At 47.4% G+C, this 25325-nt stretch overlaps 1 protein-coding gene across 2 annotated transcripts; it reads right to left on the bottom strand.

The window, feature by feature from the left end:
* Nucleotides 1–908: 908 nt before the first annotated feature.
* Nucleotides 909–23984, bottom strand: KLHL26 (kelch like family member 26). 2 transcript variants are annotated; one of them, XM_069964497.1, is made up of 3 exons: nt 23757–23983; nt 3767–3949; nt 909–2766 (listed from the first exon to the last, which is right to left on the bottom strand). In XM_069964497.1, the coding sequence occupies exons 1-3, from the start codon at nt 23801–23803 to the stop codon at nt 1185–1187; spliced, it is 1812 nt and encodes a 603-aa protein (XP_069820598.1). In that variant the 5' UTR covers nt 23804–23983; the 3' UTR covers nt 909–1184. The 2 variants fall into 2 exon arrangements, with proteins under 2 accessions (XP_069820598.1, XP_069820599.1); XM_069964498.1 differs by lacking the exon at nt 3767–3949 and having other exon boundaries at nt 23757–23984.
* Nucleotides 23985–25325: the final 1341 nt, after the last annotated feature.

Below are 25325 nucleotides of genomic sequence, written 5' to 3' on the forward strand. Positions count from 1 at the left end.
TGGAGCATTTTCAGAATTTTAAACGGATCACAGATGGTCCCAGAAAAATAAAATGAAGCCACCCTCACCTGGTGCCTAAAGGAGCAACTCATCCTGGCGCAGGTAAAGAGCAATGCAGGACATGTAGTATCACACTGTACTGTAGAAAGGAGATACCAGACAGCCAATCACTGCATGCACTTCACTAATATTGATCGATCATCTAGTTTTTTTTACATGTGCCACAGATCCTGACTGTTCATAGTATTTTATGTTGAGTCTGGTCTCAAGTTACGATGAACCAGAACGGAACATTGTATGTTGAAAAGGCCATTCTAAGTTTAGGGATCATTGTACATGTAAAAAATAACAGACAAGATATGTCAAACCGCCTGCATGCTTGTCCTTGGTGAGGTATTTAACCTGGGTCAGGCACACATGAGTGTGTGAAACGGCTGTAACCTTCTTACCTGCCATTAAGTTGCCCTTGTGCAAGAATTAATAAAGCATGAAGATCTGGTGAGGGCCGTCTCCCTATTCCTGTATTGGTATGCTAGTGCGGAACACATGCTTTTGGACGGAGCTCTGCTAAGTGCTTTGATCTAGTGTCCTACATGTTTATGGAGTGTGGTAAGAGCGTATTAGCGCAGTGCCGACTGCTGTCTTCTACTGTGTCCTATATTAGTTAAGTCACATGTCTTGGGGTGATTGTTTTATTCCAAATACAATTTTCTGATACCTGTTTTACTCCTTTACCAAGTATGCCATATTGCTTTTAGCTTTACAATATTGTTTAAAACAAAAGTAAAAAACAAAAACAAACACTTAAAGGGGTATTCTGCTCAAACTAGACTTTTAATATGTTGCTGCCCTTGGGAAAAACATAACAGTCTATTCTTACCTCAGAAGTGGAGACAGGATCATTCAGGCAGGACCCAAGGATGACATTGGAGGACATTATTATGATCTCTCCAAGGGCAACATATTAAAAAGTTTTGTTTGAGCTGCATAATGCTTTAGTGGTGTATGTATGAGCATTTTTGGAAATACTATGTGTATACAAATATGAGTACAGCATGAGTATACACAGTACAAAGGCTTTAATGGATGTTTAGGTATGGAGCACCTTTCTGTTTTCTGGGCAATACAAATTGGTTTAATACAAACAATAGTTCAAGTTCATGTTAGTGAAACGTTATCCATCGTTAGCTCTGGGTTGTAACCTGTGGTAATATAACTGATGCACAAGCTATTCCTGCAAAGGATTCTGGGAAATGCAAGTCTCTCTCCCATTCATCTGTTTCTGTGTTGTATACTTGTACAATACTAGTCACATTGTTTAAGTGCCAGTTGTAGCCCCCAACAATGAAAATTTTTTGATCTAAAAGACAGCAGCCTGCTTCAGACTGACCAGCTCTCATTGGACTCACAGTTGTCCATGTATCAGTCTCTGGAGCATAATATTCCACTGCTAAAACATCAAAACATCGATCAACATGATCCATTCGACCTCCAAAGGCATATATTCTGTTCTTGGTCCCTACCATGGCATGAAGAACTCTTGGTTCATTCATTGGAGTCTTAAATTCCCACTGGTCTAGGGAAGAGTCATAACAATGCAAGGCTTTTTTATCATCCACAGACACTCCATAGCCTCCTGAAATATATAGTCTGCCTCCAAGTGTAGCACCTGCATGACCCCAAGTCCTGCGTTTTAAAGAACAGACGTAAGTCCACTCATTCTTCTTGGGACAGTACCTTTCCACAGATGCCAAACTACCTGATCTGTTCCTTCCCCCGGTTGCATACAGCATGCCATACAAGACATGCAGTTGAAACTGAATCCTGCTCTCCTGCATTGGTTGAATTCGCAGCCACTGATTTAAATGAGGATCATAGCGAAAGCAAACTTCTACAGCTCCTTCACCACTTCGATATTGCAAATGCTGTCCTCCTACAACATACACAAAATTGTCCAAGACTGCAACACATGCATGGCTACAGCCAACCTCCATTTCATCAAGCTCCTTAAACTGACGCGCACTGAGATCTGGCAAATAATAGACTTTACTGCTTACTGTTCGATCATTATCGGTATAAGGTGTTCCACCAAATGTTATAAGTGAGCACACGTCTGACCTAATAACAGTTCTATGAGACTGCATTTCATGCTGGCGGAATGGAAGAATTTGGTAGTTGAAGGCTTCAAGCAGAAATTGTCGACATAGCACATCTTCTACCATGATATCCACAATTTGAACACTGTCCACTAGCTCAGATGACTTCATCAATGGAAAGCGAATGTGGCAAAGAACCTGACTAGCATTTGCTCGTCGGGAATAGTCAAACTGCAACCATCGGATTGCAGCACGAAATAAATCTATTTCACTGCAGTTCTTTAACTTATTACTTTGGAGAAAGAAGACTAGTCGTTCTAAAGGCAAATGAAGAAAGTCTTCTTCCTCAGATATTTTAAGAAAGTGTTTAAAAGTAAAGGAATCCACTGATTCTTTCAGAGATGCCAAACTGAAAGTTGTAGCCATCTGCCCAATATTTAGACAAGTCTCCACACTCATTGCAGATTTTAAGAACTCTTCACAAAGTTCCACAACAGGTACCATTTGGAGAAAAACTGCAGCTCCAAGGACATCATGAATGCAGTCAAGATCCAGAGTAACTTCTGCACTGTAGGCAAAATCAATGATATGTCGTAGTCCTCTAGAGGATACTCCTTTAAGTTCAATAACATCTTGACTGGCTTCTTTCATTCCTCCTGTAAACATTGCCCTTGAAAACAAAAAATGGACTTGTTTTAAAGGATTTTACATTCTGTGCATGGGGGGCTCATAAACAAGTAGATGGTAACATCATGAACAAAACAAGATTATCATAATCATAATCACATTATCATATCACCAAATATATTGCTCAGATTGCTATTTTGCGGAGAATTTTAAATTAAATGAAACCCCTAAAGTCTTCAATGTAAAAAAAAATAATTTATAGAAACTACTTCATCCACACACTTTTTACTGTTTCACACAAAAGACGGATTGTACTCATCTTCATGGTGAAACTTGGACCCAAATTCCATAATATTGACACTTTTACTTAACATTTGTATTAGTCCCTAATCTATTAAAGGGAATCTGTCAGGACCCGGACCCGACCTAAGGTACTGACTGTGTACTGTAGGTGAGTTACATGTACATGAGTTAGCAGGTTACCTGTGGCTATTCTGTCGGTGGAGGGGGTCATGAACAATATTGACTTTCCAACTGTAACCAAGAGTCAAAGAGAAGTCATGGTAAGGCGCACCAATCCTTCTCCATGAATATTTTTTACTGCTTGGCCTCCGACATAATCGCTCCATCTTCCTGGTCTGTGGTTGTGCCGCTGATGTCACAGGCTACACACCTCCTGTGCCAGCCGTCATTGTTGACATCAGTGGCGCAAGCGCAGACCCGGAAGATGGATTTTTCATGCAGGAGGCTGGACAGTTCAGAATATTCATGCATGGGCATACATGACCTGCAGGTCCTGAAAAAGCCTGGATATGCCAACTATTTGAGTTTTGAAACTATTTAGAGTAAATAATAAAGTGCCAGGGCTACTATTTTTGTACTCTGCTGGCATGGATGTTACACATAAAGCTGTACAGGCCAATATAACTGTCAGAGCCTAACAATGGGAAACAAAGATGGCTGGGGACACATTTTTTCTTGCGTGTCCTGCAATATGCCTTTAATAGAGAGAAAAAAAAAGATAATTTATGCTCAAAACCTACCTAAAATAGTCACTGCAGGCTGCTAGGACCACTTTGTGAACTTGGAATACTTCATTGTTTATGGTAAGAATGACATCGAGCAGCTGGCCCTGTGCTCGTAGTGCAGTCAGTCCCTGCAGAAGGGTTGTGCTATGGCCTGGAGCGGAGAAGGTGCATTTCATGCTGCTGTTCTTGTCAGCCATGCTAAAAGTAGAGAAAACAACAAGCCACTGATTATCCTTCTAGTAAGAAGACATTTAATACAATGAATGACATTGTATATCTAAGATCACTTTAATTCCTACAGATATATGTATAATAATCAGTGGATTGTAGTTATGAGACTAGTACTGATTAAACACAGAGTTCCCAGGGCTTGTGCTGGAATGCCCATAAGCAATTTACTAAGGCTAGGTTCACACTGCGTTTTCAGCATCCTTTTTAACGGATCCGTTTTTTTTAACGTCCAGAAAAATAGGGTCAGCAACGTTTTTTGGTCCGTTTTGGTCCGCCAAAAAAAACGGATCCGTTTTTTTTTATAATGGAAGTCAATGGAAAAACGGATGCACACAAATGAATCCGTTTTTTGCAATCCGTTTTTCATGCGTTTTTTGCAAAAAAACGGATGCGTTAAACGGATGCTGAAAACGCAGTGTGAACCTAGCCTAACTGCCAAACAGAATTTCTAGCACTAGAACTGCAAACAGTGTCTGTATAATCTGTGCAGGTGCTGTAACAGCAAAATTATAGTTTCAGGTAAAACATGAAAATTGCAGCCTGCATTGTTTTAGTATACAGTGGTCCCTCAACATACAATATAAATTGGTTCCAGGACGACCATTGTATGTTAAAAATATATGTTGAAACCAAAATTCTATGGAAAACTGGTAATTGGTTCTGACTCCCCCAAAATGACCCCAACCACAATCAAACCCCCTCCCCCCCGCACAGACATCGGGACAGGGCTGCCAGCCGCCCGATCACCCCGACGCCCCCCCCCCCAGCTGTCCGCCGCCCGGCCCTAACACCAATTCCCCCCTGCTGACAGGTCATGATGGGAGTTGAACTTCTGCAGCCTGTGGCCATCCAGGTGGCAGAAGTACAACTCCCATCATGCCCCTGCTTACAGGTCATGATGGGTGTTGTACTTCTGCAGCCTGTGGCCATCCAGGTTGCAGAAGTACAACTCCCATCATGCCCCTGCTGACAGGTCATGATGGGAGTTGTACTTCTGCAGGCTGTGGCCATCCAGGTGGCAGAACTACAACTCTCATCATGCCCCTGCTGGCAAGTCATGATTGGAGTTTTACTTCTGCTGGCTGTGGCCATCCAGGTGGCAGAACTACAACTCTCATCATGCCCCTGCTGGCAGGTCATGATGGGAGTTGTACTTCTGCAGCCTGTGGCCATCCACGTACACTAGGGGCTGTGTGGGTACCTGTGATGTATGTTGGCATACTAGACCATTATGAGAACACTTTATTTTTCTCATCAGGAAATCCTGAAGGATTTTCCTGATGTTAAAAATGGATTACTGTCAGGAAATCCTGATACTTTCCTGATGACATTTGAGGCCTCCTGATCAGGATTTCCTGACAGTAAAAACTGACACAGACGTGTGAATGGGGGCGAAGATGGGAGCATTTTCAGATTCCTGTACAGATCACACAGGGTCCCAGCTCTCACCTGGTGCCCAAAGGAGCAGCTCCTCCTAGCACAGGTAATAAGCCGTACAGGATATGTAGTATTACACTACAGAATCACTACTAGACAGACAACCAGTGCATGCATTTCAGTAATACTGGGGTTTTACTAGGGCTGGGCGGTATACCGCAAAAATACCAATACCGTAACTGGCGTCGGTTAACCGACTTCAACTTAGCCAGGATGGTAATTGCGGTATTTTTGTATTTCTATGTCCCCGCGCCCGTTCTGTCAGAGCCCCACGCACAGACACGAGCGGCCCGGCAGGAGCGCTGTACGTCATGTACAGGGATGCTGGTATCGGAGCGGGAGCTGGAGGAGCAGCAGGGCCCAGGTGACAATGCCACCCGCCCCGCCCCCTTCTGGTCCAAGCGAACCTCCCCGCCCCGTGCACACACCGGTCCGAGACCCCGTCCTGCCGCACATGTCCTGTCCATGCGCCCTCCACCCGTCCCTGCACACTGAGGGGAGTACAGGACAGCCGCTCCACGTGCTGCTCCTTCAGCTCTGACATCCTGGCCTCCCTGCACACACAGGACAACATGTGCAGAGCTCGCCGTCCCAGTGTGGGGGGCGCTCGGACGGGACTGTGCCGGTCCCCCCTCCCGGACCAGTCCCGTCCGAGCGCCCGCCCCCCACACCCGGCCGGCGAGCGCTGCACACGTTGTCCTGTGTGTGCAGGGACGCGGCCATGTCATAGCTGAAGGTTTAGGAGCAGCTGACCTGTAGTCCCCTCAGTAACAGTACAGGACTGTAACATAGGAGGAATGAATGGGCTGCAGCAGGCAGGATAAGTTATTGCTGTGTGTGGTATCCTGCCTGCTGCAGCACATTCATTCCTCCTATGTTACAGCCCTGTACTGTTATTGAGTCCTACACCCCTGTCCGCCCCCCTTATAGTCATACACCCCTGTCCGCCCCCCCTGTACAGTCATACACCCGTCCGCCCCCCCCGTATAGTCATACACCTGTCCGCCCCCCCATATAGTCATACACCCCTGTCTGCCCCCCCCCCCCCCGCCCCGGTATAGTCATACACCCCTGTCCGCCCCCTCTGTACAGTCATACACCCCTGTCCGCCCCCCTGTACAGTCATACACCCCTGTCCGCTCCCCTGTACAGTCATACACCCCTGTCCGCCCCCCCCCGTACAGTCATACACCCCTGTCCGCCCCCCCGTACAGTCATACACCCCTGTCCGCCCCCCCGTACAGTCATACACCCCTGTCCGCCCCCCCCGTACAGTCATACACCCCTGTCCGCCCCCCCCGTATAGTCATACACCCCTGTCCGCCCCCCCGTATAGTCATACACCCCTGTCCGCCCCCCCGTATAGTCATTCCCCCCTGTCCGCCCCCCCGTATAGTCATACACCCCTGTCCGCCCCCCCCCCGGACAGTCATACACCTGACCGCCCCCCCGTATAGTTTTTCACCCGTCCGCACCCCCCCGTATAGTCATACACCCCCGTCCACACCCCCGTATAGTCATACACCCCTGTCCGCCGCCCAAATAGTCATAAACCCCTGTCCGCCCCCCTGTATAGTCATTCACCCCTGTCCTCCCCCCGTATAGTCATACACCCCTGTCCGCCCCCCCCTGTACAGTCATACACCCCTGTCCGCCCCCCCGTATAGTCATTCACCCCTGTCTGACCCCCCCCGTATAGTCATATAGTCATACACCCCTGTCCGCCCCCCTGTACAGTCATACACCCCTGTCCACCCCCCCCGTATAGCCATACACCCCTATCCGCCCCCCCTGTACAGTCATACACCCCTGTCCGCCCCCCCGTGTAGTCATTCCCACCTGTCCGCCCCCCCGTATAGTCATACACCCCTGTCCGCCCCGCTCTGTACAGTCATTCACCCCTGTCCGCCGCCCCCAGTATAGTCATACACCTGACCGCCCCCCGTATAGTCATACACCCTTCCGCACCCCCCCGTATAGTCGTACACCCCCATCCGCCCCCCCATATAGTCATTCACCCCTGTCCACCCCCCCCATATAGTCATACACCCCTGTCCGCCCCCCCTGTACAGTCATACACCCCTATCCGCCCCCTGTATAGTCATTCACCCCTGTCCAACCCCCCCGTATGGTCATAGACCCCTGTCCGTCCCCGTATAGTGAGTCATTCACCCCTTTCCGCCACCACCTGTACAGTCATTCACCCCTGTCCGCCCCCCCATATAGTTATTCACTCCTGTCCGTCCCCCCGTATAGTCATACACCCCTGTCCGCCCCCCCTGTATAGTCATACACCCCTGTCCGCCCCCCCTGTATAGTCATACACTCCTGTCCGCCCCCCCTGTATAGTCATACACCCCTGTCCGCCCCCCCCTGTACAGTCATACACCCCTATCCGCCCCCCCGTATAGTCATTCACCCCTGTCCAACCCCCCCGTATGGTCATACACCCCTATCCGCCCCCTGTATGGTCATACACCCCTGTCTGCCCCCCATATAGTTATTCACTCCTGTCCGTCCCCCCCCGTATAGTCATACACCCCTGTATAGTAACACACCCCTATATGGCCCCGCGGTATAGTCATTCACCCCTGTCCGCCCCCCCATATAGTTATACACCCCTGTCCGCCCCCCCTGTACAGTCATACACCCCTATCCGCCCCCCGTATAGTCATTCACCCCTGTCCAACCCCCCCGTATGGTCATACACCCCTGTCCGCCCCCCGTATAGTGAGTCATTCACCCCTTTCCGCCACCACCTGTACAGTCATTCACCCCTGTCCGCCCTCCCATATAGTTATTCACTCCTGTCCGTCCCCCCGTATAGTCATACACCCCTGTCCGCCCCCCCTGTATAGTCATACACCCCTGTCCGCCCCCCCTGTATAGTCATACACCCCTGTCCGCCCCCCCTGTATAGTCATACACCCCTGTCCGCCCCCCCTGTATAGTCATACACCCCTGTCCGCCCCCCCTGTATAGTCATACACCCCTGTCCGCCCCCCCTGTATAGTCATACACCCCTGTCTGCCCCCCCTGTATAGTCATACACCCCTGTCCGCCGCCCCTGTAGTCATACACCCCTATCCGCCCCCCGTAGTCATTCACCCCTGTCCAACCCCCCCGTATGGTCATACACCCCTATCCGCCCCCCGTATAGTCATTCACCCCTGTCCAACCCCCCCGTATGGTCATACACCCCTGTCTGCCCCCCGTATAGTGAGTCATTCACCCCTGTCCACCCCCCCTGTACAGTCATTCACCCCTGTCCGCCCCCCCCCCGTATAGTCATACACCCCTGTATAGTAACACACCCCTATCTGGCCCCCCGGTATAGTCATACACCCCTGTCCGCCCTCCCTGTATAGTCATACACCCCTGTCCGTCCTCCCTGTATAGTCATACACCCCTATCCCCCCATATAGTCATACACCCCTTTCCCCCTCGTATAGTCATACACCCCTGTCCGCCGCCCCCCTGTACAGTCATACACCCATCTGCCCCCCCCCACATATAGTCATACACCCCTATCCACCCCTACCCCTATGTGCCCCCTGTATAGTCATACACCCCTATCCGCCCCTACCCCTATGTGCCCCCTGTATAGTCATATACCCCTATCCCTATGTGCCCCCTGTATAGTCATACACCCCTATTCCTATGTGCGAACTGTATAGTCATACACCCCTATCCCTATGTGCCAACTGTATAGTCATACACCCCTATCTGCCCCTGCCCCTATATAGTCATACACCCCTATCCCTATGTGCCAACTGTATAGTCATACACCCCTATCTGCCCCTGCCCCTATATAGTCATACACCCCTATCCGCCCCTGCCCCTATATAGTCATACACCCCTATCCCTATGTACTCCCATGTATAGTCCTGTACCCTCGTCCTTATGTACCTCCTGTATAGTAATACACCCGATCCACCCCCCCCCATAGTCATACACTTCTATCCCTATGTACCTCCTGTATAGTAATACACCCCAATCCATCCCCCCCATATAATCATATACACCTATCCACCCCCCCCCCCCCCATATAGTTATATACATGTATTCCTATATGACCCCCTGTGTATACACATCCTGTAGAGGCTGTATACCTGTATATACACATCCAGGTCTCTGCTGACACCCCCTAATAATGACAAATAGTAATAATGATAATAGACTAACCATGGGTTGCTGCTCAGTTCTTTTTTACTTTTTCTAATCAAAATATCGCCAGTTTGGCATGGCAAGTGGGTGTGGTTTGCAAAAGGGGGCATGTCATAATTATCGTTGAATTATCGTTACCGCGGCTACATGTGCGATAAACCACGATATTGATTTAGGCCATTATCGCCCAGCCCTAGGTTTTACCAGTAAAATGGCCAGTTTCATTAGTTGATCATCTAGTTATTCACATGTGGCGCAGATCCTGTCTGTAGCATTTTATGTTGAGTCTGGTTTCAAGTTATGATGGTCCAGGAAGGACCATTGTAAGTTAAAAATATTGTATCCTGGGGCCATTGTAAGTTGAGGGATCACTGTATACTAAATATACGAAAATATACATATTACCTCCCATTTCCCCAGCAGTCACAAAAGTAAACTATTTCCCCAGTAGTCACAGCAGTCTCAATTTCCCCCTGTAGTTCTTACAGAACCACTTTCCACCTCTTCCAGACAGCCACAGCCACCACCAGTTTTCAACAAGGCATCCTTTCATTTCATATACTCATTTTCTGCAAACCCCCTCTCCTTGCAAGATAGATATGTGCAGCTTTTTATTTAAAAAAAAAACCACACACACAATGCACCGAGGCAATATTTGACAGCCACTGCAGTCTTCTTTCTGCCATGTGAACATTTCTGCCAGTAGAAATGTAGTCTGGTGGTGCACCATGCATGAAAATAACACAGCCTCAATCTTTTGTAATAAAATATTATCCTTTATTAATCACATATCTATAACACACAATAAGACAATTCCCAAATGTCTGCCCATCAACGTTTGGTTGGAGTTACAATGTAGAAGTGGGGTGGCAAAAAACCTGTGCCATACCCTACGGGTGTTTGCTGCTATTTGCAGCTGTCACCTGTCAGTAATAAGTAACATTAGAGATGACTCAGATGCCATTCATTTAACTATTTAAATAGTGTACCTGTATCACTGATAATTCCAATCAGCACCTCCACAATGTAACTTCATGGCCATGTATCTTTTTTCAGCCGTACTATGTAACCGTGTAAACCCTCACTGGAGCCCAAGACCTTTGCTAGGCCTTAGTGGCTGTCACAACTTCTCTGTTCAAAGTCTGCCTGTTTCAGACTTTACTAGCAGAGTGCAGATTAGAGATGAGCGAACCTTGAGCATGCTCGAGTCCATCCGAGCCCGAACTTTCGACATTTGATTAGTGAGGGTTTTATCCAACTTCAGCAACCACAAGGCTATGTGGAAAACATGGATATAGTCCAGGAGTCCCCAAACTACGGCCCGCGGGCCACATGCGGCCCCCCGAGGCTTTTTATCCGGCCCCCGCCGCACTTCCACACCGCTGCCTATCCCTGCCCTTGCCCCGCATCCACGCCACCTCTGTCGTTATCCCTGGGCGGGCCGGGCCCCTCACACTCTTGGAACCCCTCTGGTCAGTCGCCGGAGGGATCCCCCAGCAGGTGCCGCAACATCATCACTGCCCCTGCCGGAGGATCCCTCAGAGATCATTTCTAGGTTACATCCGGGGCGGGGGGTCGGTGGTCCGTGCGGCGCCGAGGAGGCAGGCTGCAGGGCAGACATCTCACACTGCTCTGGGATCTCCGGTCCGTTGCACCGCCCTCCGGGGGGGGGGGGAGAGATGTGCAACGGACCACAGATCCCGTAGCAGTGTGAGATGTCTGCCCTGCAGCCTGCCTCCTCGGCGCCGCATGGACCACTGACCCCCCCACCCCGGATGTAACCTGGAAATGATCTCTGAGGGATCCTCTGGCAGGGGCAGTGATGACGTCGCGGCACCTGCTGAGGGATCCCTCCTGCGACTGACCGGCTGAAGAGGAGAGAAGGGGCAAGGAGAGATGAAAACAGTATTAGGTGAGTATAATTATTTAATTTAATTAAGTATATATTATTTAATTATTATAATTATTATTTTTTGTAGCGATGCAGTGGGACATTATAACTATATGGGGCGACTTTGCAGGGGGACAATATAACTATATGGGGGACAATGCAGGGGACATTATTACTATATAGGGGCACAGCAGGTGATCCTACATACAGGGGGTAACCCACATACCTGCTTGAGTGCTGCTTGAGGGGGTGAAGGTGAAGTGGGGGGAGTTAAAAGTGGGGTGAGGGGCGGCTGGTTGTGGGTGTGAAGGGGGAGGAAGGGGATGAAGGGGGAGTGAGGGGAGGCTGGTCGAGGGGGGGAGTGAGGGGTTGAGTGGGGGCTGGGTGAGGGGTGGAAAGAAAGGGGGATGCTTTTACTTTGGGGGGGGGGGGTTTGTGGCATTTTGCACTGGGATTTGATTATAGTTTGTTTTTTTACAGTCCGGCCCTCCGATGGTCTTAGGGACAGTGAACTGGCCCCCTGTGTGAAAAGTTTGGGGACCCCTGATATAGTCATTGGCTGTATCCATGTTTTCCAGACAACCTTAGAGCTTTATCCAAGTTCAGAAGCCCCACTAATCAAATGTTGATCGTTCGGGTTCAGATGGACTCAAACCCGAACCCGGTTCGCTCATCTCTGGTGCAGATCTAATGGTTTCTTTATACAGATTTATCTGACAGATTATTGAAGCCAAAGCTAGGAATGGATTAGAAAATAGGATACATTATCAGAACTATTAAATTATTACATTCCTGGCCCCACACACTTAATGGCATAAATGCAAAAAAAATACCATGATGGCACGGACTTATCTGTCAAAACTTGTGTCAGTACTGTAAAGCTCTGGCTTTAACTGTTTCGGAGCTCACTACATGATAATAAATTACGATGCAAGGACCGTGTATTTGGAATGCAGCCTTGGGCAGTGCAGAATAGGTCCACATAACTGCCTAGCAACTAATGCCACTGCCAAGGAACTGATAGCAAAAAGTCTAGGTTTCACCTGTAAATTAACATGGAATTTAAACATAGGATCATCACAATCTTCAAATACAAGGCTAGTAATATATAGGGGACCAGTTACCATTAGCCACAAACAGGGTTGTCCACTCTCTGTAAATTCTTGGACAATCTGTATAAATATGTTACTTTATCCAAAAGCTTGTTCAGGTCTCTAATAGATCAACTGCAATACTACTCCAATTCTGAACATTGTGACACAACATCTTTTTTTGGCTATTTGAGTCCACATAATGACCGTTATTGGTGGTAGTAAATCCCATTATAAAGCTTTACAAGGATTTAATCAAAATATAGATTAAGATATTAACAAGCAGATGGTACATTTAGCTTTTGCTACCATAGAAATACATTCATTACATAAATTCCTGTGTTATTTTGCTGTGTGGGTGATTTCAAACATCTGCTACTAGAAATCCCATGGCTGATAAATTCCTATATTCTATTAAACCTCTAGCTTTTATATAGGTGTTACATATTAAGGATATTTTTTTTTTTTTGTATATATATAATAAGCTACTCAACTCAACCATCACACAGATGAAAGAGAGGACTAAAGAGAACACTATGGCCCAGATTTATCAATATGTCTGAGAAAAAAATATGTCTGATTTTTACAGCACAGCTTTAATTATTTCAACTGCTCTGGCAAAATGAAAGTTGTGCTGGGATTGGTTGCCTTCAAACTTTGAGGGAGGGAGGAGGCTTGGTGTAAAAAGGCATAACAACAGAGTCCTGGAGAATATTTACTATGATTTACAGAATAAATTCTAAATATAGTTAAATTTTAAAGTGCAGCAATGGTGTAGCCACTAATGTGCTGGATTTATTAGTACCTGTCATTTCAGGTGACTTTTTGGGGTTAAGCTGCTGTGTGTGTACGTGAGGGGCAGCAATATACCTATCACTCATATCACAAGCTAAGAGTACGGAATCCAGGTGGATCACCCGCCACTCACCACCACTTGCACGCATCTCCGCTGGTCCCATAGGCTTCATTCTATGGTTTGACAGATTCTGCCGTCCACGCGAACAATGAACAGGTTCATTCTTTGCGCAGATGGCATACCTGACCATAGAATGGAGTCTATGGCACAGGGGCATATGCGCACGGCCATGCACTGGGTGATCTGCTGGGATTCCATAGTGTCGACATACTTTAAGTCTGTAATTTTCAGTTCTCCCAGAGCTGGTGGAAGAACCCTAATGTCTATTATGTCTGAAAAAACACAGAGGAGTGCATACTCTATTTTGCACAGTCTTTGTGCTCAGCCTAAAATGCAGCAGCAGCAGATGCAGCATAATAGCTATGACAATGCTGTGCATGAAGCCCTGGGGTGAAATCTTTTTAGGGTAGCTTCACACGTACCGGATCTAAAGCAGATTTCACGCTGCAAGTTTGCAGCGAAATCCACTGCGGATCCTGGTAGTGTGAAGCTGAATGGGTCACATACACGCAGCGGAATTTTCATTCTGCTGCCTGTATGTGACCCGGCCCCTTTAACCTCCCTCATCCCGCAGCATACATTACCTGCTCGGCGCCGTGGCTGTGTGTGAGGCTCCCGGCTGCCCTTGCTCCCCATCAGCCAATCAGTGCAAAGCAGCACTGATTGGCTGATGGGGACCGACGGGAGCCTCACACAGCCGTGGCGCTGAGCAGATAATGTATGCCCCTGGTCGGGGACAGCCCTGGAGCATACATCACCTATTTCAGGCTCCTGCTTGCTTTGGGGCCTCCCGGCATCTCCCGGCGGTCAGCCGATCAGTGTGCTGCGGTGGGCAGCGCACTGATTGGCTGACCGCCGGGAGATGCTGGGAGGCCCCAAAGCAAGCAGGAGCCTGGAGCAGGTGATATATTCTCCGGGCCGGGGCTGCGGGGGTTAAAGGGGCCGGGTTACATATACACAGCAGAATGAAAATTCCGCTCCGGGTATATAACCCCATAGACCTTCACAGTACCAGGATCTGCAGCGGATTTTGCTGCAAACCCGCAGCGTGAAATCCGCTGCGGATCCGGTACGTGTGAAGGCAACCTAAAGAGGATTTAAAGAGAACCTGTTACTAGCTGAATTGAAGGAAATTAGGAGGCTCGCCTAACTGCCTGGGTTTCCAACAATACTTGTCTTACGTTTCTAGCACCTCCTCAGCATTGGGCCCTAGTACCAACATCACAAGTTGGACTTCTAACTGTATTAGAAGTCCAATTATAAGATCTCCAAATATAAGATGTTGATTGGTTAACATCAGAGGATGTGTGTTAACCCCGCCTGTAGTAAATTGGTGGCATTCTTTGCCCGATGGCTAGTCAGCGATTCATTTGTATATCAGTTGAGCAGGCCTGATCTCAGGAATGGGGAGGCTGGAATCTAGGAGGCAGGGGCACCTAGGTGAGCCTCCTTTCCTTCCATTCAGCTAGTGCCAAGTTCTCTTCAAGGCAGGCACCCGAAATATCAGTGTTAGTATATTTTTCCCATAAATTAACAGCTTCCCCAGAAGAACTCTAAACTAAGATTACTAAGTTACTAAGGTAACTCAAACAAGTCTCTAAACAATTTTACAAACTCTATTCTAACAGAAACTAAAGAAATATCTAAAGGTATGAGAAATTACAAATATGAATTCTCACAATATTATAAGGTAAGAGTGATTGCATGTTAGGGAAAAAGTTCACAATAACCTGAATGCCAAGTAAATTCAAGCTGCGTCAAGAAGAATAGTTAAGTGCCTACTATTAAATACTGAGGAACAATACCTCTGTCGAATGTATTGTCTTCTAGATGTTAAATGTAGAAACATCCCAATACTTCTTGACTATTGTACACTGTCAAGCTATACTGTACATGTCAAGGAATGAAGAATAAGAAGGAAAGTACAAAGGATTCTCACTTTTATAATGGTATTGCCTCAATTGGCTGCCGTTATCGTATTTACTTATATGAACATTCTGATGTGGCCTTCATGTATACAATATAACCATAATACATATATGATACACTAATATACACAGTAAAGCCTGGATTACGAGCATAATTTGTTCCAGGACCATGCTTGTAATCCAAATCACAAATCACTTAAAGGGAACCAATCAGCCCAATTGGCCTGATATGGTTCCCTGGTGCACAGTTTAAAGCTCCTGTCAGCATGCGGCACGTACCAGCTGCGGCTGCAGGAGAAGCTTTATACTTGAGAAAATAAGTTTTAATCTGCAGACGGCAGGGAGAGGTGGACAGGTAGTCATCTGGGCAGCTCTTCACCCATGTGTAGTCACCGCTCTCAGAGGGGATGACTGACAGGTAGAGAGGCCCATTACTGGCCTCTCTCCCTGTCTATCATCCCCTCCGAGCACGCTGACAGGCAGAGAGCGGTGGCGATACACGGGCGGGGCAGCGCACTGATTGGCTGAGCATTGGGAGACGCAGGGAGCCCCCGAAGCAAGCCGGGCCGCGGGAGGTTAAAGGGGTTGTCCGGCGCTAAAAAATTATTCACAGAATAACACACATTACAAAGTTATACAACTTTGTAATGTATGTTCTGTCTGTGAATGGCCCCCTTCCCCGTGTCTCACCACCCCCACCCGTGTACCCGGAAGTGTGGTGCGCTATACTCACCTGTCACGTGCCGACCACGGTCTCCGATCCTCAGCAGTGACGTCTTCTTCGGGCGGCCGACGGATCTTCCCGAGTGCCGGCCGCCCTCTGCAGCGTCATCCGAAGCTCAGCCGCGATTGGCTGAGCATAACTGTGCTCAGCCAATCGGGGCTGAGCGGCTGATGACGCGGCCACGGACAGTACCACTTCTCTCAGTGTGTATGTATAGACTGCACAGTACCACTTCCCTCAGTGTCTGTATGTATAGACTGCACAGTACCACTTCCCTCAGTGTCTGTATGTATAGACTGCACAGTACCACTTCCCTCAGTGTCTGTATGTATATACACTGCACAGTACCACTTCCCTCAGTGTCTGTATGTATAGACTGCACAGTACCACTTCCCTCAGTGTCTGTATGTATAGACTGCACAGTACCACTTCCCTCAGTGTCTGTATGTATATACACTGCACAGTACCACTTCCCTCAGTGTCTGTATGTATATACACTGCACAGTACCACTTCCCTCAGTGTCTGTATGTATATACACTGCACAGTACCACTTCCCTCAGTGTCTGTATGTATATACACTGCACAGTACCACTTCCCTCAGTGTCTGTATGTATATACACTGCACAGTACCACTTCCCTCAGTGTCTGTATGTATATACACTGCACAGTACCACTTCCCTCAGTGTCTGTATGTATATACACTGCACAGTACCACTTCCCTCAGTGTCTGTATGTATATACACTGCACAGTACCACTTCCCTCAGTGTCTGTATGTATATACACTGCACAGTACCACTTCCCTCAGTGTCTGTATGTATATACACTGCACAGTACCACTTCCCTCAGTGTCTGTATGTATATACACTGCACAGTACCACTTCCCTCAGTGTCTGTATGTATATACACTGCACAGTACCACTTCCCTCAGTGTCTGTATGTATATACACTGCACAGTACCACTTCCCTCAGTGTCTGTATGTATATACACTGCACAGTACCACTTCCCTCAGTGTGTGTGTATGTATACACTGCACAGTACAACTTCCCACATACATTGCCACATGGGGCTATATGTCATCGGCTGCCGGGGCTATATATATATATATATATATATATATATATATATATATATATAGTAGATCATTGCCGGTAAGATGGCAGCTGGCTGAGGGAACACACCGGCAGCAGGGGGGTATATGGTTGTCAAGTTGCAAGTTTCCATGTTGAACGTTTTCAAACTAAGAAAAGAAAGGATCTAAAGGAGGATGCTGCCGTGGCCTCTGCACACAGTAAGTCCCATTTAACATAACATTAATTTTACATATTTTAAAATGTTGGCGACCAAATATTCTATTTGGCGCCTAAATTTTTCAGGTTAGGAGCCAATGGCTCCTAGGTAAATTTTTTAGTCTGGAGCCCTGCGATTCATAAAAAGGATGTTCTAGAGCTGGAGAGGGTACAAAGACGGGCAACTAAACTAATAAGGGGAATGGAGCATCTTAGTTATGAGGAGAGATTAAAAGAATTGCATTTGTTTAGTCTGGAGAAGAGACGTTTAAGGGGAGATATGATTAATTTATTTAAATATATAAATGGCCCCTACAAGAAATATGGGGAAAAGATGTTCCAGGTAAAACCCCCTCAAAGGACAAGGGAGCACTGCCTCCGCCTGGAGAAAAAAAGGTTCAATCTCCGGAGGCGACAAGCCTTCTATACCATGAGAACTGTGAATCTGTGGAACAGTCTACCACAGGATCTGGTCACAGCAAAAACAGTAGAGGGCTTCACAACAGCCTTAAATAAGTTCTTAGACCAAAATAATATAAATGCATATGTATAGAACCTATCATCCCTCCCCCTTCCCTGTATCCACCCCTTCCTCGGTTGAACTTGATGGACACGTGTCTTTTTTCAACCGTATTAACTATGTAACTATCTCCAGCTGTGCTCCCCTTTGCTGCAAAACTGGAAGACAGCTTGACTCACACTCAATGGTTTTGCATGTGTACTTGTACTTGTTATCTTGGGGTATTCTCTGTTTTTTATGAATTTGACTATTTGTGCATATTTAGGCACTGCTGCACTTTAATGAGCTATACCTGTAACATCTATATGTTCATTATTTATTAGATGTAGGACGAATACTGCATTGCACATTGTCCTATATTTACAGGGTTGTTGTCCTGGTGTCCTTTCTTCTGTTGTTTGTGGGGTCTATGTGTTGTGTCTGCAATTCATTTGCTTGGGTCTTATTTTTCATGTACCAATAAAAGTATTCTATATTTTTTTCTAAAAAGGCTTTTTCTTTTGTTCCATGTATCTTTTTTGCACAGGATGGATCCGCAGCAGATCTCTCGCTGCAAATTTCGCAGCGGATCCCTGCCCTTTAAAGCGACTCTGTATACACAATCTGACCCCCTCAAACCTTCTACCTTCTACCTTCAGATAGTTGCTTTTAATCCAAGACCTGTCCTGCGGTCCGTTTGGCAGTTGATGCAGTTATTGTGCTAAAAAAAAAACTTTTAAACTGGCAGCCCCGTGCCCAATGGCCGGGGCTTAGATTGTGTATGCATTAGGCTGGCAACACCTCTCTGTCCCTCCTCCCCACCCTCTTCATCATTGGGAATGCTCCAGGCAGATTGTCTCCTATTCCTCACCTGTGGCAGCACAGCACATGGGCTGGATTGTTAAGACACCTGTGCAATGTTCAGCATGGAGAAATTGTTCCAGTGGCATTCCTAATAATGAAGAGGGTAGGGAAGAAGGGACGGAGGGGTGGGGAGAAGTTAGGGCACAGATACTCCTGTTGGACACAGGGCTGCCAGATTAAAAGTTGTATTTTAGCACAATAACTTTATCACCTGCTAAACGGACCGCAGGACAGAACTTGGATTAAAAGCAGCTATCTGAAGGTACAAGTGGTTTGGCGGGGGGGGGGGGGGGGGTCAGATTGTGGGTACAGAGTCGCTTTAAAGTGTATGGACAAACAGACTCGCAGCGGAATGCACATCCCGCTGCGAGTATTTCAGAAGGCTGCCCCGTTAACCCCCGGCCGGCCGAAGCATATACATTATCTGCTCCGCGATCCGGCTTTCTTTGGGGGTTCCCCGTCGACTCAGCACACTGATTGGCTGAGCGGGACGTGCACCCGGGAACCCCCGAAGCAAGCCGGATCACTAAGCAAGTAATGTATAAGCTCCGGCCCGCTGGGGGTTAACAGGGCGGCCTTCCAACATACTCGCAGCAGGATGTCCATGCCGCTGCGAGAACGTCTGCCCATAGACTTTAAAGGGCAGGGATCCGCTGCGGATCCGTCCTGTGTGGAAGCACCCTAATAAAAAAAATCCCCTCCTCCAATAAAAGTCTGAATCACCCCCTTTTCCCATTTTATAAATAATAAATAAATTTGTATTGCTGCATGCGTAATCGACAGAACTACAAAATTATTGCATTCCTGATCATGCATGGTAAATGGCGTAAGCGCAAAAAAAAGCCTGATTTTTAGTCACATCAAATCAAGAAAAATTGTAATAAAAAGCGATCAAAAAGTCGCAAACAAGCAAGCAAGGTACTGATAGATAAAAAGAACAGATCATGAATGACACCTCTTACAGCCCTATAGACCAATAAATAAAAGCGTTATAAGGATGGTAATAGAGCAATTTTAACCCCTTCAGGACCAGGCTTATTTTCGTTTTTGCATTTTCGTTTTTTCCTCCTTAAAAGGCCATAGCACTTGCATTTTTACACCTACAGACCCACATGAGCCCTTATTTTTTGCGTCACTAATTGTACTTTGCAATGTCAGGCTGAACTTTTGCATAAAATATGCTGAAAAACCAGAAAAAAAAATTGTATGCACAGTGGAATAAAAAAAACACAACACAATTCTTTTTCTTTGGGGGGGGGGGGGGGTTTGCGTTTTTACGCCGTGTGTCCTATGTAAAAACAATGGACATGGACATGTTATATATGTTCCTCAAGTCGTTACAATTACAAAGATATGTAACAGGTATGACTTTTCTTTTATGTGATGGCCTATAAAAAATTCAAACCATTGTTAACAAATATATGTTCCTTAAAATCGCTCCATTCCCAGGCTTATAGCGCTTTTATCCTTTGGTCTATGGGGCTGTGTCAGGTGTTATTTTTTGCCATGTTGTGTACTTTCTATCGGTACCTTGATTGCGCATATACGACTTTTTGATCGCTTTTTATTACAATTTTTCTGGATTTGATGCGACCAAAAATGCACCAGTTTGCACTTTGGGATATTTTTGTGCTAACACCGTTTACCGTGCGAGATCAGGAATGTGATTAATTAATAGTGCGGGCGATTACGCACGCGGCGATACCAAACATGTTTATTTATTTATTTTTATTTATAACCTGGGAAAAGGGGGGTGATTCTGACTTTTACTAGGGGAGGGGGCTTTTTATTGACAACAATACTTTTCTTTTTTTTTTACACATATACTAGAAGCCCCCCTGGGGACTTCTAGTATATACGCACTGATCTCTCATTGAGATCTTTGCTGTATAGATATACAGCAAAGATCAATGAGATCGGCACTCGTTTGCTTTCGGCTGCTGCAGCCGGAAACAAACGAGTGCCGAGCCGGGGTCGGCGCCATCTTGGAGCGGACCCCGGCCGGCATCAGTTAAGGAGCGATCTCCGCCACTAGACACCAGGGAAACGCTGGATCCGGTAATCGGATGCAGCTGTCATCTTTGACAGCTGCATCTGATTACCTTATTAGCGGGCACGGCGATCGGACTGTGCCCGCTAATAGCCGCGGCCCCAGGCTACATGAGGCACCCAGGACCACGCCCGCACCCGCGCGAGGACGTACAGTTACGTCCTCGTGCGGGAAAGGGTTAAGAACATTTAGTTATTTTTTTTTTTAAGTTTTAATTCTTTAAAAGCTGTCAAATAAAATAAAAGTTATAGTACTTGTAATAGTTGAAATCGTACTTACCTGACGAACATATATAACATGTCAGTTTCATGGCGAATGGTGTAAACATGAACTCCCCCCCCCCCCCCAATAAAAAAAGATGGCAATTTTTTTTTCAGTTTCACCACAAAAATAATTTTTCCCGGTTTTGCAGCATATTTTATGCAAAAACTAAAAGCAATAGTGAGCCGGACGGCACTGTGGCTCAGATGGGTGCTACAACCTCAGGTAGTCGGACTCCTAACCAGAGTAGTACAACAGATCCCAGGCAGCACTACAATATTCAGTGAAAAAAAAGCTGATTTATTCAGCTACCAAAGTGCAATGTTTCGAGCTCCCATAGAGATGAGCGAACCAGGGTCGGGTTTGAGTCGATCCGAATGATCGGCATTTGATTAGCTGGGCTGCTGAACTTGGATAAAGCTCTAAGGTTGTCTGGAAAACATGGATACAGCCAATCACTATATCCATGATTTCCACATAGCCTTAGGGCTTTATCCAACTTCAGCAGCCACCGCTAATCAATTGCCGAAAGTTCGGGTTCGGATCGACTCGAGCATGCTCAAGGTTCGCTCATCTCTAATCTCCCAATGAGATCTTTTGCTTGCTTGAAAAAGATCTCATTGGGATTTAGAAATGTTACACAATGATGGGTGAATAAATCATCTTTTTCTTCACTGAATATTGGGAGTGCTGCCTCTTTTGGGATCTGTTATGCAAAAGTTAAGTGTGTCAGGGCAAAGTACAGTACAATTGGTGTCCCATAAAATCAGGGATCATGTGGGTCTGTAGGTGAAAAATTGTGCTATGGGCTTTTAAACACTAGGCCTGGTCTTCAAAGGATCCAGGCCACCTCCCCGGATCCAGCGGCGGGTCCTGTATCGCGGCGCTCCCAGACGCTTCCTGGTGACTGTGCAGATCATAGTTACCTTGTGTAAACTGGCTCTCCAGCTGGGCCCCACCAACAACTAGGGTGCTCCTCACTGGTGAGGCCTTCCTCGCAGTTTGAGAAACTATCCTTTAGACGAAGCTATCTGCTACTTTTCACCGAACGACCAATGACAATTTTAGAACACGTTGAAAGATCATGATGATTGATTTATCGTTCATCGCTTGATCGTACACAGTGTTTACACGAGCCGATTATTGCTCAAATGCGATTGCGCGGCTGCTTCATTACAGCGCGGCACAGATCTGTAAAGTTCCTTGCTCCCAGCATCTTATCACAGATGCTGCCCGGGCAGGGGAGAGTCCGTTACATGCATTCCTTGTCCGTGTTCTGTGCAGAACACGGAACATGTGAATGTAGCCTAAATCTAAAAGATCGGACTAATGTTGTGTTTACACAGAAAGATTTATCAAGCCAAAGCCAGGAATGGATTAGAAAAGAGGAGAAATCTCAGTCTTTCCTTTATGACTTGTTCTGTGTTTATTGTCTGTTTCTGGCTTTAAAAATCTGGGGGGTTATGGCAGTGGCTGGCAGAACATTCAACTTGTTTACTCCAAATAAGTCGGACTCCACTCGCATATATCACCACCAGATATGCCTTTTTTGACTGTGCAATGTGGCATTTGATTACCGGTGGCTAAAGAAGTTGGATGCAGCCCTAGGGAGTCTGGGAAAACATGGATACAGTCTATGGCCGGGTTCACATGCTGTATGACACTGGACATTCTATGACCCTGCCGTGTTACAGAATGGCCAGTGTCAGTGAAGTTCATCCTGGCCGGTATTGCAGTGTTGGCCTGATGAACTTCATTTCTGTTAAATTGGTATGCGGGCGCATTGTGGTGCTTCCGCATCCCAATTCACCATAACACACAATGGAAAGTGCGTCCAGAGAGTGTTGTGTGGCCGCTATTCAATGAATAGTGGCAGAAAAAACTGACATATCAGTCATTCCAGTCTGCTGCTAGGAATTGCGGCCTTACAATGTTATCAGCCAGCGGCCACACATCACTAATACACGTAGCGATGCGCAGTGAATGATTTTTAACATGTTTACAGACAATGATCGGCCAAAGCTCATTTCTTTGGCTGATCATTGTCTTTATTACACAAAACGGTAATCTACTGAATCGGTAGATTATAGCTCAAGTAATAGGGCTCTTATAGAGGGCAAGATGCCACAGTGGGGAAATGATGCCTTTTAGATTAATTGCCATCCATAGCTGCCATTCATGCAGAGAGGAGGGTGCCAGCTGTGCCCCTCTATAACCTCCATAGAGCACACACACTAGGTAAGCTATCCAGGTGGGACTCCAGCTCCTACCTATACAGTGTGTTCTTGGGATCCTCGCTGGAGCTGAAGTATATAGGGACCACAGCTCAGCGGCATACACTATGCACAGCCCTCACCCTCCTATAACACGTATACAGTAGGCGGCACCATGAGGAGCCACAGTGGGCACTCGTCTAACGGGTGTGAGGTGAAACTTATGGCTGGCCGCAACAGAAGCCCAGCCCCTGTGCGGCCTACCTCACACCGAATCCCCGGACTGTCCTACTGCTGCCGCACGCCTCCACCCGCCTAGTGCCCGCGTCACCACTGCCTCCTATACCCCGGCCATACAGAAAGGAGCCGCCAACGGTTTACATAGGATGCGTGTGAGGAGACGGATAGGACAGCGTGAGCCGCATGTCCCCGGCACCGGCTCACCTGCTCTGCCCCAGCGAGATGAACTCTCCTCCGCCGGACTCCGCCATCTTCCTAGGGCAGGCTCAGGTGCGGGTGCGTTAAAGGGACAGCGGCAAGCCATGACACGGAGTGCAGAGTCCCGGCGGCAGCGCCGGGTGACACCTGTGCCCTCCATCGCCATGTCTGCCCCTCAGTCACAGAGCACTGCCCCATGATTCCCAGGGAATCTATCATCCATCTCTCTTGTGTACATGTGCGCCCAGGTTATAAATCCATGGGAGATGTCCTGACCTATAGGAAGAATGTGTGTGTGTTGCCCATAGCAATCACACATCAGCAGGTGTAAATCATGATAAATGAAATGGAGGAGACCACGCAGGCGTACACCAGGGAGAAGAGCAAATCTGTATCTTCTCCCTGGCGTACGCCTCGTGCAGAACTTTCATAAATGGCCCCCTGTGTTTTTTCGCTGTTTATAAATAGTGTGGGGAAACCTAGCAGGTTTTTTTGGCCTGTAAAATTACTGCTACTAAAGGTTGTTGTTTTTTTGTTTGTTTTTTAATAATGTAAGTCAATGGGAAACAGATATTGCAGAATGGAACACAACAGCATTCATTTTTTTACTTTTTAACATATATATTAAATAGAAAGCCCCATAAAAAAGCAAGACAGGAAGAGGGTGTGGGAACTTAAAGGGGAACTCCACATAAGGAAAACTTGTTTTCTATTAAAAGTGCATTAAAAGTTATATAGATGTGTCTATATAGTAGCCAATGCCCCCATATAGTGCCCCCCATATAGTAGCCAATGCCCCCATATAGTGCCCCCCATATAGTAGCCAATGCCCCCATACAGTAGCCAATGCCTCCATATAGTAGCCAATGCCCCCATACAGTGCCCCCATAGAAGATAGTGCCCCCCATAGTAGCCAATGCCCCCATACAGTGGCCCCATAGAAGACAGTGCCCCCATAGTAGCCAATGCCCCCAGACAGTAGCCAATGCCCCATATAGTGCCCCCATAGTAGCCCCCCTGCGACCAGAAAAACAACAAACAGGCTACTCACCTGTCCGCCGGCCCCAGCAGCTCCTCTCCCGACACTCCGGTCTCCCGTCATCCTCATCTGCCGCTGCAGAACACTTCCGGGACACAGGCAGCGTCTCTGTACCCCGCTGCCTGTGCCGGAGGATGACGGGAGACCGGAGTGTCGGGAGAGGAGCTGCTGGGGCCGGCGGACAGGTGAGTAGGACAGCGATCCCCTCCGCCTGCCCAGCCCGCCCCCTCCATCGCCGCTTAGCCGATCAGGAGCCCAGGAAAGTGCTGCTCATTGCACTTTCCCGGGCTTCTGATCGGCTCAGCTGAGCGGCGATAGAAGGGGCGGGCGGGGCGGGCGGGGGGATGGCTCAGGGCCGCTCACTATGCATATGCATAGTGAGCGGCAATACAGGGGGCGGGGGCATGTTTTAACGTGGGGGCCCGGGCCCCCTGAACCCCCGGGCCCCATAGCGACGGCATACCCTGCCCCCATGGTAGCTACGCCAGTGCTTCCATGCCTCTGTCTCACATTGTGTGTTTTTGCTGAGGACAGGC

Source organism: Dendropsophus ebraccatus, chromosome 3 (assembly GCF_027789765.1).
Source record: "Dendropsophus ebraccatus isolate aDenEbr1 chromosome 3, aDenEbr1.pat, whole genome shotgun sequence".
Taxonomy (NCBI): Eukaryota; Metazoa; Chordata; class Amphibia; order Anura; family Hylidae; genus Dendropsophus; species Dendropsophus ebraccatus.

What these genes read in the sequence shown, in the direction of transcription:
- KLHL26 (XM_069964497.1), bottom strand. Translation starts at nt 23,803, where the DNA reads ATGGCGGAGTCCGGCGGAGGAGAGTTCATCTCGCTGGGGCAGAGCAG. An exon ending in ATCTCGCTGGGGCAGAGCAG is followed by an intron (nt 3,950 to 23,756) that starts GTGAGCCGGTGC and finishes CTCTACTTTTAG; the next exon opens with CATGGCTGACAAGAACAGCA. An exon ending in GCCTGCAGTGACTATTTTAG is followed by an intron (nt 2,767 to 3,766) that starts GTAGGTTTTGAG and finishes TTTGTTTTCAAG; the next exon opens with GGCAATGTTTACAGGAGGAA.